Raw genomic sequence first — 17,650 nt, forward strand, 5'->3', positions numbered from 1 at the left:
ATAATGAGTGATACTGATTCACGTGCACCTTCATCAGATGAGCAGAATGGTACTGCTCTGCGTGCCCATCGATTGTGGTGTCCTATGATAGAAATGGTAGATCAATTAAGAATGAAAAGTGACTCCAACACACGAATTCTGCGAACAGAAACACATTTTAAGAATGTAGCAAAACCAACCGCTTTCATGGGAACCATGTGTTTTATGGGTGTGGCCCGTTGTCCAGCCCTTTGTCCACAGATCTCCACGGATGGTTGTCTGCATGGTCGTATGCTCTGCAAAAACACATTCATGTTTTTAGTAAAGTATCGATTGTATTCCACGGTATGCCTACACATATATATGTTAAGAATATAATTTAACATTTTCATTTGTCTTAGAATAAAAACCTAATCTAACTACAGTTTCAGTTACTGCTACTGTCCAGTTACAGCTTCGTCTGACCAAGTGGAAACAAAAAAATAGGGGTCTTTTTCGCAAGTGCATGCAGGACAGAGAAATAGCAATTCCGACACTATTGTTTAACATTCAATCACCTTCTTCATCCTCATCATTCAGTTCATTGAAATCCAATTTTGAATGCACAATTATAAGTTCATATTTGGTTTATACTGCTCATTCATTGACAGCATTAATTCAGGTAGAGACACATTAAGCATTGGGACCCAAAAGCATAATCAGTCCTCTGACTCCCCCTTGTGGTGGTCTGGAGCAATGAAGCAGTGACTCAAGGTAACATACTAAACCACAAATTACCTCTAAATCCTGCGGCATTATCTCAAAACGTTTAATTGAGGAACCACTGTAAGTCACACAGACGCAGGACAGTCCATGGAGAAGACACAGCTACAAGATGTATATTAGAGTTGAGGTTAGAAGAATAAGTTACTGTATTTGACCACACTCACATACACACATTAAATAGGTGAGAGTAACCTGTAGTATCATACCTTTATTTGTCCCAATCCTGGATGATACAGTAAAACACATTACCAAAGATCTTTAATCATTTGTGATTCAGTACATGTTCAGTGGTGGAAGAGACCCTCTGGAGTTGCTGCAGTGTGTCTGGGGCTGCTGTGTGTTATCCTACTGGCTGGGATCATAGGCCTGTCTGTCTACTGTAAGTTTAGTATGTTGTCACTGAGACTTAAGTAGCCTACCTAATTATACTTAATCAACAATGGTGTTTTAGTTACACGTTTGATGAACTTTTCCCTTATACAGATGGAGTCATTGATCATCACAAGTCAACACAGATAGACCAGCTACAGACCAGTTACAACACCCTGACTGAAGAGAGAGACCAGCTACAGGACAGCAACAGCCTTCTGACTAAAGAGAGAGACCAGCTACAGACCAGTTACAACAACCTGATTAAAGTTAGAGACCAGCTACAGACAGAGAGATTTTCTTAGTGGGAGGCTTACCAATCTCAGTGAGTAAACCTACAGTCATACATTTTCATAAATCCCACACACTTTATCGTGTGTCTGTATTTTTAACTAAGTAAGTATCCAGCGTGATAAGTTGAAGGAAATTCATGTTTTCATCTTGCAGAACAAACCTGTCCTGAAGGCTGGCAGAAATTAAAATCCAGTTGGTACTTCCTGTCTACTGAGAATAAAACCTGGAAGGAAAGCAGACCTGGTGATAGATAGAGAGAGAGAGAGAGAGAGATATGATCATGGATATACTGTGGATAAATATATTTACTGTATATATTTATCTTTCTCAACAACAGACATTTCTCTTCAACCTCAAGAAGAGGGTCTTGATTGGTCTGACTGACTCTGTTATTGAGGGGACCTGGAAATGGGTGGACGGCACCCCACTGACCACAAGGTGAGAGATGATAACTAATCTGTCAATAAGGCTCCATTCAAAATATTCTATACAGGCTATTGTCACTGATGGCAGCAATCAACAAAGTTACTGTAAGATGAAACATGTCTGTATATTATTTAGGATTGTGATGTTGTAACTGTGATGCCTTATAGTTTTTAACCCTGTAGGTGCTGGTATTCACCATGATATCTGACTGTTTTAACTCTGTAGGTACTGGTATTAACCATGATATCTGACTGTTTTTAACCCTGTCGGTACTGGTATTAACCATGATATCTGACTGTTATTAACCCTGTAGGTACTGGTATTAACTATGATATCTGACTGGTTTTAACCCTGTAGGTACTGGTATTAACCATGATATCTGACTGTTTTTAACCCTGTAGGTACTGGTATTAACCATGATATCTGACTATTTTTAACCCTGTAGGTACTGGTCTCCACATCAGCCTGATAATGGTGATGGCAAACACATACAGCAGCCTTCAATGTACACAACTTCCTCCTTCATTCTCTCTCTCTGTCTTTCTCTCACACACACTCACACATGCACATACACACATGCATACACATATTGTTGTATGTGTTTGTAGTTCAACATGAATTCAGTACATTTGACTTTGTGCATTCACATAACTTCCCATTAAAATATATTCTACAGATATTTACATGCTCCACTTTAGGCCTGGTGATGACATTCTCAACAGTACCAAACCACCATTACATACACTGTATAGGAAGGAGGTGACTGTATCACCAATCAATGAGTGTAGTAGAGATATCAAAGGATGTTACTTAATAATATTTGACAGTCAGTCTTTGTTGTCAAGTTACAAATAAGCACAATATCAAATGCTCATATTTGACTGTTGTTACCTTATATGGGTCCCAAAAGAGGGAAGGGAAGTGGATATTTTCAGTGGTTCAACCAGCTGTCACTCAAAAACTCCTCAACCAATCAGGTTGATCCTCACTGGTTAAGCATACCCACCCTCAATATCCACTTGGTGTAATCTTGTGGTGAAAAATCTATTGTCTGGACATTATAGTGACCCATGTTTGTAGTTCTGGACCTCCTGAACATGTTGATGTATATTTGGGAGTAAACTGAGGGTCCAAATCAGCAGAAAGGTGAAAGGAAGGAGGAGTTCTGGAAACTCCCTGAATTATCTTGGGGCTGTTACATATGATATGTAATATATGTTAACAGCTAGTCTTTGTTCTCCATTTCTCCTCTATGATCTATATCTTCCTGGTATGATAGTGTCCTGTCCATCATCACAAATAGAAAGTCCCATTCCCTGGACAGGAGGACTGTGTTGAGATATACTCTGGACAAGATGTCCATGTAGAGACATGGAATGATTTATAATGTTCTGCAGAAAATGGTTTAACAAATACCACTGTAACGATCTCTTACACTCACACATGCAAACAAGTAAGTAAACTTGTTCTATTTTATGTATTAGCATAGCCACAACTACCATTTCATCATTTTGATACTTCCCTATAGTTAAGGCAACATTGTTGAACATTTCTGAGGCCATCTATACCAAGCCAGATTTTGACCAATGTGGTTTGACAGAGGTGATATGGAGAAAAGGATTGTGGATATCTACATCAGTGCAGAGGCCAAGGGGGGAACGGTGAGATCGGCACTATGACACATCTGTCAGCTATGTGACAGTTACAACACCCTTACTGAGGAACGAGACCAACTACAGACAATCTAAGACAACCTGACTGATGAGAGAGACCGGCTACAGACCAGTTACAACAACCTAACTGAGAAGAGAGACAAGCTACAGACCCTTTACAACACCCGGACTAATGATAAAAACCAGCTACAGATCAGTTACAACACCCTGACTAAAGAGAGAGACCAGCTACAGATCAGTTACAACACCCTGACTAAAGAGAGAGACCAGCTACAGACAAGTTACAACAACTTAACTAAAGAGAGAGACCAGCTACAGAGGAAGAGAGATGATTTTGAAGGTTGGTTCTACATCTCGACCAAGACTAAAAACTGGAGAGACAGCAGATCGGACTGTACCAACAGAGCTTTGAGGCCTCATTTATCAATACTACTATTACCTAACCCCTCATTTGTGTACACCCTGTTTTGTCCATAGTTTTCCACCATTTCAGTACGCTTCACTGCAGAAACGGCCAACAGAACCGGAGGAACCTTTACTGCCCGAGCCACCAACAATTCCAGATTCACTTCTTCCTTCCCTGCCAACAGTACGGTGCAGCCAACACTACGGTGAGCCTCACGGCGCCCGCTAGCACCCCGTCAGGAACGGATGTACTGTAACCCTGTCCGTTGTCAGCAAAGTAAGGGTCTTGTTTCAAAACACTAAAATGCCCTCCTTTTTTCATATCCTCTCTCCCTCACAGCCACTGATTTGAAAGGAATCGGTTGCTGTTAGCTACCAGTTGTTATCAGCTGCATCAGTTATCTGACTAAGCTCTCTTGCTCTCTCGCATTGTCTATACCCTCTCCCTCTTCCTCCCCTTCTTAACTTCCTTCCTCCCTCCAGGTGACAGATTTTACCACTCTCCAGTGCGGGCTACCAGGAGTCTCCTCCAAAGGGCCAGGGTTCTGGTCTAGAAGCACGGTTTTGAATGCTCCAACAGTTCTGTTTCGGTACTGCAGTTTATCAGATAATCGACCCAGAAATAGATTTTCCGTACACAGCCACATAGGAAAGTCAGATTAGAAAATTCCTAATACGACACTTTAGTCAGAACCTTTGTGCACAAAACAATTCATTGTAATCTTCAAATAGTTGTCGCTGAGGCCGATTTCTTTACTTTTTATATTCACTCAATGACTGCCATGTTTTTGGATGACGTAATGATCTCGTTGCTGCTGAAATCAAATCAAATTGTATTGGTCACATACACATATTTACCAGATGTCAAATGCTGTGCAGTGCTCCCCCGATAAATGCGTTGGGCAGACCGTACCACCCTCTGGAGAGCCTCGTGCTGCTCCCTGTACCCACTGAGTGCTAGTGAGCATGTGATGTTGGGCAGACCGTGCCACCCTCTGGAGAGCCTCGTGCTGCTCCCTGTACCCACTGAGTGCTAGTGAGCATGTGATGTTGGGCAGACCGTGCCACCCTCTGGAGAGCCTCGTGCTGCTCCCTGTACCCACTGAGTGCTAGTGAGCATGTGATGTTGGGCAGACCGTACCACCCTCTGGAGAGCCTCGCGCTGCTCCCTGTACCCACTGAGTGCTAGTGAGCATGTGATGTTGGGCAGACCGTGCCACCCTCTGGAGAGCCTCGTGCTGTTCCCTGTACCCACTGAGTGCTAGTGAGCATGTGATGTTGGGCTGAGTAAACCGGATGCAACCCGGATACAGATGTCCATGAATCTGCGTATGTGAACGTGAATACCTTGGAAACAACAACATCTTGGACACAGTCTCCAGTTGTTATTATACCTCAATGGTCTCCCCTGACTGTCTGTTAGCATGCAGCTCCTCAAACTGTTGTTATTGTACCTCAGTGGTCTCCTCTGACTGTCTGTTAGCATGCAGCTCCTCAAACTGTTGTTATTATACCTCAGTGGTCTCCTCTGACTGTCTGTTAGCATGCAGCTCCTCAAACTGTTGTTATTATACCTCAGTGGTCTCCTCTGACTGTCTGTTAGCATGCAGCTCCTCAAACTGTTGTTATTGTGCCTCAGTGGTCTCCTCTGACTGTCTGTTAGCATGCAGCTCCTCAAACTTTTGTTATTGTACCTCAGTGGTCTCCTCTGACTGTCTGTTAGCACGCAGCTCCTCAAATTGGCAGCTCTTTGCCAACCTCACCGACTGTGTCAGTGGGACAGGAATCATCTGCATCAGCCTATACCAGGGCAATAGGACCCTCAACACTTCTGGGGCAGTGGGCCCCAGGTCCAAGAATGTGACCAAGTTGGACTACAGCTTCACCTGCTGTTCAAAGAAGGTAGAGCTGTTGGTAGTGGGCAGGGCAGGCAACGTGGGTGTGTGTCTGGGCTTGCAGTTAGTACTACATCCACCCAGGTCTCTGTCACCAACACTACAGCTGTACCTGTAGTTAGTACTACATCCACCCAGGTCTCTGTCACCAACACTACAGCTGTACCTGTAGTTAGTACTACATCCACCCAGGTCTCTGTCACCAACACTACAGCTGTACCTGTAGTTAGTACTACATCCACCCAGGTCTCTGTCACCAACACTACAGCTGTACCTGTAGTTAGTACTACATCCACCCAGGTCTCTGTCACCAACACTACAGCTGTACCTGTAGTTAGTACTACATCCACCCAGGTCTCTGTCACCAACACTACAGCTGTACCTGTAGTTAGTACTACATCCACCCAGGTCTCTGTCACCAACACTACAGCTGTACCTGTAGTTAGTACTACATCCACCCAGGTCTCTGTCACCAACACTACAGCTGTACCTGTAGTTAGTACTACATCCACCCAGGTCTCTGTCACCAACACTACAGCTGTACCTGTAGTTAGTACTACATCCACCCAGGTCTCTGTCACCAACACTACAGCTGTACCTGTAGTTAGTACTACATCCACCCAGGTCTCTGTCACCAACACTACAGCTGTACCTGTAGTTAGTACTACATCCACCCAGGTCTCTGTCACCAACACTACAGCTGTACCTGTAGTTAGTACTACATCCACCCAGGTCTCTGTCACCAACACTACAGCTGTACCTGTAGTTAGTACTACATCCAGCCAGGTCTCTATCACCAACACTACAGCTGTACCTGTAGTTAGTACTACATCCACCCAGGTCTCTGTCACCAACACTACAGCTGTACCTGTAGTTAGTACTACATCCACCCAGGTCTCTGTCACCAACACTACAGCTGTACCTGTAGTTAGTACTACATCAACCCAGGTCTCTGTCACCAACACTACAGCTGTACCTGTAGTTAGTACAACATCCACCCAGGTCTCTGTCACCAACACTACAGCTGTACCTGTAGTTAGTACTACATCCACCCAGGTCTCTGTCACCAACACTACAGCTGTACCTGTAGTTAGTACTACGTCCACCAGAGGGCCACCTTTGACTCTGTCCCTGTATCTAAGGGTCTGTGTGATGCTTTCTCTCCTCCTGTGGAATAGAGTAGAGCTGTAGAGTTGTATAATAGTTCATGTAGGTAGATGTCATGTGGAACAGTGGAATCAGTGCAGAGAGAGTTGTGTCATTAAATTAAACCAGTATGTATATGTGGGCCAAGAGGGCCACCATTGTTCCTGTTCCCAAGAAAGCTAAGGTAACTTCCGTCATCATGAAGTGCTTTGAGAGACTAGTCAAGGACCATATCACCTCCACCCTACCTGACACCCTAGACCCACTCCAATTTGCTTACCGCCCAAATAGGTCCACAGACGATGCAATCTCAACCACACTGCACACTGCCCTAACCCATCTGGACAAGAGGAATACCTATGTGAGAATGCTGTTCATCGACTACAGCTCGGCATTTAACACCATAGTACCGTCAAAGCTCGTCATCAAGCTCGAGACCCTGGGTCTCGACCCCGCCCTGTGCAACCAGGTACTGGACTTCCTGACGGGCCGCCCCCAGGTGGTGAGGGTAGGCAACAACATCTCCACCCCGCTGATCCTCAACACTGGGGCCCCACAAGGGTGCGTTCTGAGCCCTCTCCTGTACTCCCTGTTCACCCACGACTGCGTGGCCACGCACGCCTCCAACTCAATCATCAAGTTTGCAGACGACACAACAGTGGTAGGCTTGATTACCAACAACGACGAGACGGCCTACAGGGAGGAAGTGAGGGCCCTCGGAGTGTGGTGTCAGGAAAATAACCTCACACTCAACGTCAACAAAACTAAGGAGATGATTGTGGACTTCAGGAAACAGCAGAGGGAGCACCCCCCTATCCACATCGATGGAACAGTAGTGGAGAGGGTAGCAAGTTTTAAGTTCCTCGGCATACACATCACAGACAAACTGAATTGGTCCACCCACACAGACAGCATCGTGAAGAAGGCGCAGCAGCGCCTCTTCAACCTCAGGAGGCTGAAGAAATTCGGCTTGTCACCAAAAGCACTCACAAACTTCTACAGATGCACAATCGAGAGCATCCTGGCGGGCTGTATCACCGCCTGGTACGGCAACTGCTCCGCCCACAACCGTAAGGCTCTCCAGAGGGTAGTGAGGTCTGCACAACGTTTTACCGGGGGCAAACTACCTGCCCTCCAGGACACCTACACCACCCGATGTTACAGGAAGGCCATAAAGATCATCAAGGACAACAACCACCTGAGCCACTGCCTGTTCACCCCGCTATCATCCAGAAGGCGAGGTCAGTACAGGTGCATCAAAGCTGGGACCGAGAGACTGAAAAACAGCTTCTATCTCAAGGCCACTAACATTGAGTGGCTGCTGCCAACACACTGACTCAACTCCAGCCACTTTAATCATGGGAATTGATTGGAAATGATGTAAAATATATCACTAGCCACTTTAAACAATGCTACCTAATATAATGTTTACATACCCTACATTATTCATCTCATATGTATACGTATATACTGTACTCTATATCATCTACTGCATCTTTATGTAACACATGTATCACTAGCCACTTTAACTATGCCACTTTGTTTACATACTCATCTCATATGTATATTCTGTACTCAATACCATCTACTGTATCTTGCCTATGCCGCTCTGTACCATCACTCATTCATATATCTTTATGTACATATTCTTTATCCCCTTACACTTGTGTGTATAAGAGTAGTTTTGGAATTGTTAGTTAGATTACTTGTTGGTTATTACTGCATTGTCGGAACTAGAAGCACAAGCATTTCGCTACACTCGCATTAACATCTGCTAACCATGTGTATGTGACAAACAAAATTTGATTTGATTTGATGTTGTACTGAAAGACAGGGTGGAAATATGAACGTTTTATCATAAAACATGTGGAGAGTTTATATTCTTCTTTCTCTTAAATCTGTCAAACTGAAACTACAGAGATGTTGTTAGAACTTCTGCTTTTTCATTCTGAGAAACTCTTCACAGTCAGTATAGATAAAAAAAGACCCCTACTGTAGATGGCCATTGGTTGCTGGTCACACCACGGAAGGAAGATTCCCCTAGGTTCAGATCTAGGATCAGGTTTCTCTCCCCCAATCCTAACCTTAACCATTTGTGGTAGAAATGCAAAACCGACCTAAGATCAGCGTCTAGGGACAACTTCCCCCTACACCACCAGTCACAGAGTGAGATCCATAATGTGTTCTCCATGTGAAGGCTGGGGGTGCTGTAAACTCAGTCAGGATATATGTAGTGTATTTGTCAATTAACAGGATCACAATTTATTTTAGCAGATCCAAAATCGGGACCCTGTGAATTCATACATACATCATATAGCATGATATAGAGTCATATCATGTATTATATTATCAAACTAAGGCTGGTGGGAGTCATATCATGTAATATATTATCAAACTAAGGCTGGTGGGAGTCATATCATGTATTTTATTATCACACTAAGGCTGGTGGGAGTCATATCATGTATTATATTATCACACTAAGGCTGGTGGGAGTCATATCATGTATTTTATTATCACACTAAGGCTGGTGGGAGTCATATCATGTATTATATTATCACACTAAGACTGGTGGGAGTCATATCATGTATTATATTATAACACTAAGGCTGGTGGGAGTCATATCATGTATTTTATTATCACACTAAGGCTGGTGGGAGTCATATCATGTATTATATTATAACTAAGGCTGGTGGGAGTCATATCATGTATTATATTATCACACTAAGGCTGGTGGGAGTCATATCATGTATTATATTATCACACTAAGACTGGTGGGAGTCATATCATGTATTATATTATCACACTAAGGCTGGTGGGAGTCATATCATGTATTATATTATAACTAAGGCTGGTGGGAGTCATATCATGTATTATATTATCAAACTAAGGCTGGTGGGAGTCATATCATGTATTATATTATCACACTAAGGCTGGTGGGAGTCATATCATGTATTATATTATCACACTAAGACTGGTGGGAGTCATATCATGTAATATATTATCAAACTAAGGCTGGTGGGAGTCATACCATGTATTATATTATCACACTAAGACTGGTGGGAGTCATATCATGTATTATATTATCACACTAAGGCTGGTGGGAGTCATATCATGTATTATATTATAACTAAGACTGGTGGGAGTCATATCATGTATTATATTATCAAACTAAGGCTGGTGGGAGTCATATCATGTATTATATTATCACACTAAGACTGGTGGGAGTCATATCATGTATTATATTATAACTAAGGCTGGTGGGAGTCATATCATGTATTATATTATCACTTAAGTTGAAACACATGTTTAATACTGATGAGCGCTGTGGGAAACATACATGTTTAGATTGGCTGGTGCAAGTCACATGATGACCAGTGTGGTGTTGATTTGACAGTTTCCTCTTCACTGTGGTTAACTGTTTAAAACATGTATCATTATAATAAGTCACACAGATGCTGGACAGTCCAGAGAGAACACATAGATACAGACGTGTATTAGAGTTGAGATAAGTAGAAGTTACTGTATTTCACCACCAGTGTGTTAAGATGTCAGAGGAAGTTTATGAAATCTCAGATGGATTTGAAGACGATGAGCCTGATGCAATGAAGAACACAGACATTGATGACCAATTATATGCCAATGTAAAAGCCTTCAAGTCCAGTACAAGAGATGGAGTTGTTGAATCTGGTAAGATTGCACGAACACACACACACACACACACACACACACATAAGCACACAAACAAATACAGGTGTGATAACCCTGTAGAACTCTAGCTTTATTTGTCTCAATCCTGGATGATACAGTAAAAGACATTACCAAATATGTTTAATCATTTGTGATTCAGTACATGTTCAGTGGTGGAAGAGACCCTCTGGAGTTGCTGCAGTGTGTCTGGGGCTGCTGTGTGTTATCCTACTGGCTGGGATCATAGGCCTGTCTGTCTACTGTAAGTTTAGTATGTTGTCACTGAGAATTAAGGAGCCTAATTAATTATACTTAATCATCAATGGTGTTTTAGTTACATGTTTGATAAACTTTTCCCTTTTACAGATGGAGTCATTGATCATCACAACTCAACAGAGAGAAACCAGCTGCTGGCCAGTTACAGCAATCTGACTGAAGAGAAAGACCAGCTACAGTCCAGTTACAACAACCTGACTAAAGAGGGAGACCAGCTACAGACCAGTTACAACAACCTGACTAAAGAGAGAGACCAGCTACAGGCCAGTTATAGCCTTCTGATTAAAGAGAGAGACCAGCTACAGACTGAGAGAGATTTTCTTAGTGGGAGGCTTACCAATCTCGGTGAGTAAACATACAATAGTACATTTTCATTAATCCCACACACTTTATTGTGTGCTGAATTTGTTTTACTTAAGTATCCTGTGTGGTAAATTGAAAGAAATTCATGTTTTCATCTTGTAGAACAAACATGTGTCAAAGGCTGGCAGAATTTTGAATCCAGTTGGTACTTCCTGTCTGATGATACTAAAACCTGGAAGGAGAGCAGAGAGGACTGTCTGGAGAGAGGAGCAGACCTGGTGATCGTAAACAGTGATAAGGAACAGGTGAGAGAGAGAGAGAGAGAGAGAGAGAGAGAGAGAGAGAGAGAGAGAGAGAGAGAGAGAGAGAGAGAGAGAGAGAGAGAGAGAGAGAGAGAGAGAGAGAGAGAGAGAGAGAGAGAGAGAGAGAGAGAATATTTATTTATCTTTTTCAACAACAGGAGTTTCTCTTCAACCTCAACAAGGGAGTCTGGATTGGTCTGACTGACTCTGTTACTGAGGGGAACTTGATATGGGTGGACGGCACCCCACTGACCACTCCAAGGTAAGAGACTACTGTTATAATAACACTGACCAACCCAAGGTAATATACTACTGCTGTAATAACACTGACCAACCCAAGGTAATATATTACTACTGTAATAACACTGACCACAGTGTAAGGAGAAGGACTGTTTCTCTGTGTTGTTCATACTCTATGCCCTCCACACTCAACTGATGGACCAACACAGACCACAGACTAAGAGATGATAACTACTCTGACAATAAGGCTCCAATTTTCAGTTTATTCAGCCTTTATTTATACAGATTATTGTCATTGATGGCAGCAGTCAACAAAGTTGAATTTAAGGTGAAACATGTCTGTATATTCTTTAGGATTGTGATGTTTTAACTGTGATGTCTGACTGTTTTTAACCCTGTAGATACTGGTATTAACCATGATATCTGACTGTTTTAACCCTGTAGGTACTGGTATTAACCATGATATCTGACTGTTTTAACCCTGTAGGTACTGGTATTAACCATGATATCTGACTGTTTTTAATCCTGTAGGTACTGGTATTAATCATGATATCTGACTGTTGTTAACCCTGTAGGTCCTGGTATTAACCATGCTATCTGACTGTTATTAACCATGTAGGTACTGGTATTAACCATGATATCTGACTGTTGTTAACCCTGTAGGTACTGGTATTAACCATGATATCTGACTGTTTTTAACCCTGTAGGTACTGGTATTAACCATGATATCTGACTGTTTTTAACCCTGTAGGTACTGGTATTAACCATGCTATCTGACTGTTTTTAACCCTGTAGGTACTGGTATTAACCATGATATCTGACTGTTGTTAACCCTGTAGGTAATGGTAGTGACCATGATATCTGACTGTTTTTAACCCTGTAGGTACTGATATTAACCATGATATCTGACTGTGTTTAACCCTGTAGGTACTGGTATTAACCATGATATCTGACTGTTTTTAACCCTGTAGGTACTGGTATTAACCATGATATCTGACTGTTATTAACCCTGTAGGTACTGGTATTAACCATGATATCTGACTGTTGTTAACCCTGTAGGTACTGGTATTAACCATGATATCTGTCTGTTGTTAACCCTGTAAGTCCTGGTATTAACCATGATATCTGACTGTTGTTAACCCTGTAGGTACTGGCATAAACCACAGCCTGATAATGGTGCTGGCAGACTAGACTATGGTGAGGAGGACTGTGTTGAGATACGTAAAGATCAGCGTCCTCTGGAGGCATGGAATGACTTGTCATGTGACAGGAAAATCTACTGGGTTTGTGAGAAAGCTGTTTAACATCACCATGACAACATACTGTAACACATACAGCAGCACACAGTGCACGAAACTTCCTCCTTCATTCTCTCGCTAACTCTGTGTGTCTCTCTCTCTGTCTCTCTCTGTCTCTCTCTCTCTCACTTTCTCTCACAGACATTCTCTCTCTGTCTCAAACCCACACACACAACCTCCCACACACATGCACACACACTGCGTGCACACATGCATGCAAACGCATCTATTGTTGTGTTTATTTGTAGTATCATATTAATAAAAGTCCTACTTATTTCCTGTTTGTAACTTCCTGTGTTTCACACATCATCAGGTTCAACATGAATTCAGTACATTTTACTTTGTGCATTCACATAACTTCCCATTCAAATATATTCTACAGATATTTACATGCTCCAATTGAGGCCTGGTGATGACATTCTCTACAGTACCAAACCACCATTACATACACTGTATGTGACTGTATCACCAATCAATGAGTGTAGAAGAGATATCAAAGAATGTTACTAAATAATATTTAACAGTCAGTCTATGTTGTCAAGTTACATATAAGCACAATATCAAATGCTCATATTTGACTGTTGTTCCCCTACATGGGTCCCAAAAGATGGAAGTGTAGTAGATATTTTCAGTGGTTCAACTAGCTGTCACTCAAAAACTCCTCAACCAATCAGGTTCATTAAGAGAAAGGGCGACAGGTAGCCTAGCGGTTAAGATCGTTGGGCCAGGAACCGAAAGGTTGGTGGTTTGAATTCCTGAGACGACTATTTGAAAAATCTGTTGATGTGCCCTTCAGCAAGGCACTTAACCCTAATTGCTGCTGTAAGTCGCTCTGGATAAGAGCATCTTCTAAATGGCTAAACTGTAAATGTAGAGGAGAGCCCCGGGGGTTACTGTTATCATCTCATCCTCACTGGTTAAAACTACCCACCCTAAATATCCACTTGGAGCAGTTTGTAGTATCAAATCTATTGTCTGGACATTATAATGATCCATGTTTGTAGTTCTGGACCTCCTGAACATGTTGATGTATATTCGGGAGTAAACAGAGGGTCCAAATCAGCAGAAAGGTGAAAGGAAGGAAGAGTTCTGGAAACTCCCTGAATTATCTTGGGGCTGTTACATATGATATGTAATATATGTTAACAACTAGTCTTTGTTCTCCACTTCCCCTCTATGATCTATATCTTCCTGGTATGACAGTGTCCTGTCCATCATCACAAATAGCAAGTCCCATTCCCTGGGCAGGAGGACTGTGTTGAGATATACTCTGGACAAGATGACCATGTAGAGACATGGAATGATTTATATTGTGCTGCAGAAAATGGTTTAACAATAACCCCTGTAGCAATCTCTCACACTCACACACACACACATACACACGCGCACATGCACACAAGCACAGACACAGTATGCAAACTTGTTCTATTTTGTTGTATTAGCATAGCTACAACTACCCGTGTCATTTTGTTGATACTTCCCTAGAGTTAACACCTACAGTAGTCACACAGACAGAGACACACAGATGACTCAGAGACAGAGATATCACTAGAAGCAGAGACTTAACGTATAGAGGTCTTGCAGTTGACGTACGACACCTCCTGGTGGCCATGTTGGAAGACCACCACATTAATTCTAGAAGCAGAGACCCTTTGTAAATCTTAAGGCAGCAGAGAAAATCCCTTTGTCCTCTTACTGTGGAGGAATGGAATGTATGATGGGCCTATGGAGAACCTACCTCAGAACAGTAACATGCAATAAAGGGACTGTGGGACAATATGTTTTGTCAGACAAAATGGTGTTAATGACGATAGATGGAATATGAAAATCAATGTCGTTTTTGTTATGTTATTAAAAGTTAAACGATGACGTTATAACAAAAACAGTGTAACTTGAAGAGTTTCCACAATATGTACCTGAAGTTTGCACACTGTACGTTGTGTGGAAAATGTCCAGATCAAATAGAATGTTTCTGAAAAGATGAAATGTGACGTTAGTTGTCTAAATTGGATATGTGTAAAATCCAGACTTTGCCTCGTAACTAGTTACGCCCAGAGAACTTGCCAAAAAGACGGAAACACCTCTTTCTGACCCGAGGGTATAAAACATGTGAGTTAAGAATGAACATAACAGACTACGTGACCATGTGCTGCAGCCAATGTTCTATTAGTTGTAACCCCACAACACAACACGAGGTTGAAGAAGACAAAGGAACCTTTTAACAAATCTGTGCTACGGATGAGTAGCTGTGTCTCTGAATTCAAGCAAGACCACCCGGTTACCACTCTCCAAGGAATCGTGTGTCGACACTCCTTTCATTCCTACGCTACACGGCTGACCATACTCAGAAGACTCCCTTTCAGAACAAGGGCGAGGAAACAGGCCACTATGAGAAAGGACCCTGACATCGTGTGGACAATCAGAGAGTTACACCCGGTAACCAAAGAAGTGCTGCCATCAGAGAAGGAGGAACTCGGTCCACAAGGAGATGCCAAATCGGAGATCATTATATTCTGACCCATGAGAGCGGCAGTTCGGGGCGAGGTTAGGGCTAAACTAAGCATGGTTTACAAATGTACCTAGGTGTGCTTTTCACTTGTGCTCTCTCACTTTCTCACTCTTTTTAAATCCCCATTTTGTATAACATGTGTCATATTGTGTTGGCCAGCTAGGGACATGTTTCATTAAACTACGTTCTAATCAATAGACTGTGTGTTTGTGTATCTTGTATTATCATTTTAGCTTGTTAGTAAATAAATATTCAACTAAATTGGTGAGGCACGGACTTATTTAGTGGGACTGGGGTTTGTGCAGATTCCCGGATTATGTGACGTTCAGGATGAGATTGTCGAGGAAATTAATTAATTAGCAACGGTTGTAAAATCGATATTCTGATATTCTTTGAGTTAATTTGTGAAAAAGAAACTCAATAAAACAAAACTTTCCCATGGTGCCCCAGGTTGCTGAGTTAATAATTACCTGATTCATTTAATCACGTAATTATAAACAGTTAATCATTATCGATGACCAGCAGCTGTTACAATCAATACATAACAGATGTTGAAGGTCATCTATGCTGAACTAGATATTAACACAAAGGTCAAGTTTGACAGAGGTGAGATGGAGGAGAGGATTGTGGATATCTACATCAATGCAGACAACCTGAGAGATGGTGAGACCAGCACCAAGAGAGAAGAGACAGCAGACACTGCTCCTAATAATGGACCAGGAGACCAGCAATCAGGTAACACACACTCAACACTATTAGAGTAGAAGGTTCAAGGTCCCTCCCCTAGGATTGTATTCTCCAATGATTTTTGAGAAAGAGGGGAGGAGAGAGGATGTGAGGAGGAATTGAGAAAGGATGAATTGAGAAAGAGCTCATAGACAAGTCTGTACTACCTCTATGGTGAGTTCATCTCTCACTTTAACCACTAGCTGGAATCATCACCTAACCATCACCTAACCATTCAGGACCTTATCAATGACAGCATCCCAGAAAAGAGTGGGTTAACTTCCTTATTCAGGGGCAGAACGACAGATCAGGGATTTGATCCAGCTACTTTTAAGGTTACTGGCCTAACGCTCTAACCACTAGGCTACCTGCCTTCCCATTTATATTTATCTTCCCTTTTGTACTTTAACTATTTGCACATCGGTATAACACTCTACATAGCCATAATATGACATTTGAAATGTCTATATTCCTCTGAAACTTTTGTTAGTATAGTGTTTATTTTTTATTCATTATTTCACTTTTGTTTGTTATCTATTTGACTTGCTTTGGCAATATGTTTCCCATGCCAATAAAGCCCTTTGAGAGAGAGAGAGAGTGAGAGAGGGAGAAAGGGAGAGAGGGAGAGAGGTAGAGAGAGGGCAATAGCACAGTAGGTTATTGTTACACCCCTTTCTCACAGATCCAGAAATGTTATTTGTGACAATTGTCATCATTCCATGTCTGTACGGGGTAATCTTGTCTATAGTATATCTCAACTACTCTACTCTTTTGGGTCTCTATCTCTTTATTTATTTTCTGATGCTTCCACCAGCCAAACTATACACCATCTCTCTCTCATCTATTCCTCTCTGCTGTTTGTGATCACCATGGAGCTGTTTCTTCAGATAAGATTACACACACACACACACACACACACACACACACACACACACACACACACACACACACACACACACACACACACTTAACTAGGCAAACACTAAAATCAGACCAGTTACAACAACCTAACTGAAGAGAGAGACCAGCTACATGACAGTTACAACACCCTTACTGAGGAACGAGACCAACTACAGACCAGTTACAACAACCTAACTGAAGTGAGAGACCAGCTACAAACCAGTTACAACACCCTGACTAAAGAGAGAGACCAGCTACAAACCAGTTACAACAATTTAACTGAAAAGAGAGACAAGCTACAAACCAGTTACAACACCCCGACTTAAGAGAGAGACCAGCTACAGAGGAAGAGAGATGATTTTGAAGGTTGGTGCTACATCTTGACCAAGACTAAAAACTGGAGACAACAGAGCCTTGAGGCCTCATGTATCAATACTACCTCTACTTAACCCATCAG

General features: G+C 42.2%; 1 protein-coding gene across 1 annotated transcript; it reads left to right on the top strand.

The window, feature by feature from the left end:
* Window positions 1-10,497: 10,497 nt before the first annotated feature.
* Window positions 10,498-13,064, top strand: LOC139369409 (CD209 antigen-like protein C). The gene is made up of 7 exons (XM_071108686.1): window positions 10,498-10,639; window positions 10,800-10,901; window positions 11,006-11,052; window positions 11,137-11,260; window positions 11,399-11,523; window positions 11,679-11,782; window positions 12,908-13,064. Exons 1-7 carry the CDS (start codon window positions 10,498-10,500, stop codon window positions 13,062-13,064), a joined length of 801 nt encoding a protein of 266 aa, XP_070964787.1.
* Window positions 13,065-17,650: the final 4,586 nt, after the last annotated feature.

This window comes from Oncorhynchus clarkii, chromosome 17 (assembly GCF_045791955.1).
Source record: "Oncorhynchus clarkii lewisi isolate Uvic-CL-2024 chromosome 17, UVic_Ocla_1.0, whole genome shotgun sequence".
Classification (NCBI taxonomy): Eukaryota; Metazoa; Chordata; class Actinopteri; order Salmoniformes; family Salmonidae; genus Oncorhynchus; species Oncorhynchus clarkii.

Bases quoted from the DNA above. Each gene is read 5' to 3' on its own strand.
- LOC139369409 (XM_071108686.1), top strand. From the start codon at position 10,498: ATGTCAGAGGAAGTTTATGAAATCTCAGATGGATTTGAAGACGATGAG. The intron at 10,640-10,799 runs GTAAGATTGCAC...TTTGTGATTCAG, and splicing joins AGATGGAGTTGTTGAATCTG to TACATGTTCAGTGGTGGAAG. The intron at 11,524-11,678 runs GTGAGAGAGAGA...TTTCAACAACAG, and splicing joins TAAACAGTGATAAGGAACAG to GAGTTTCTCTTCAACCTCAA.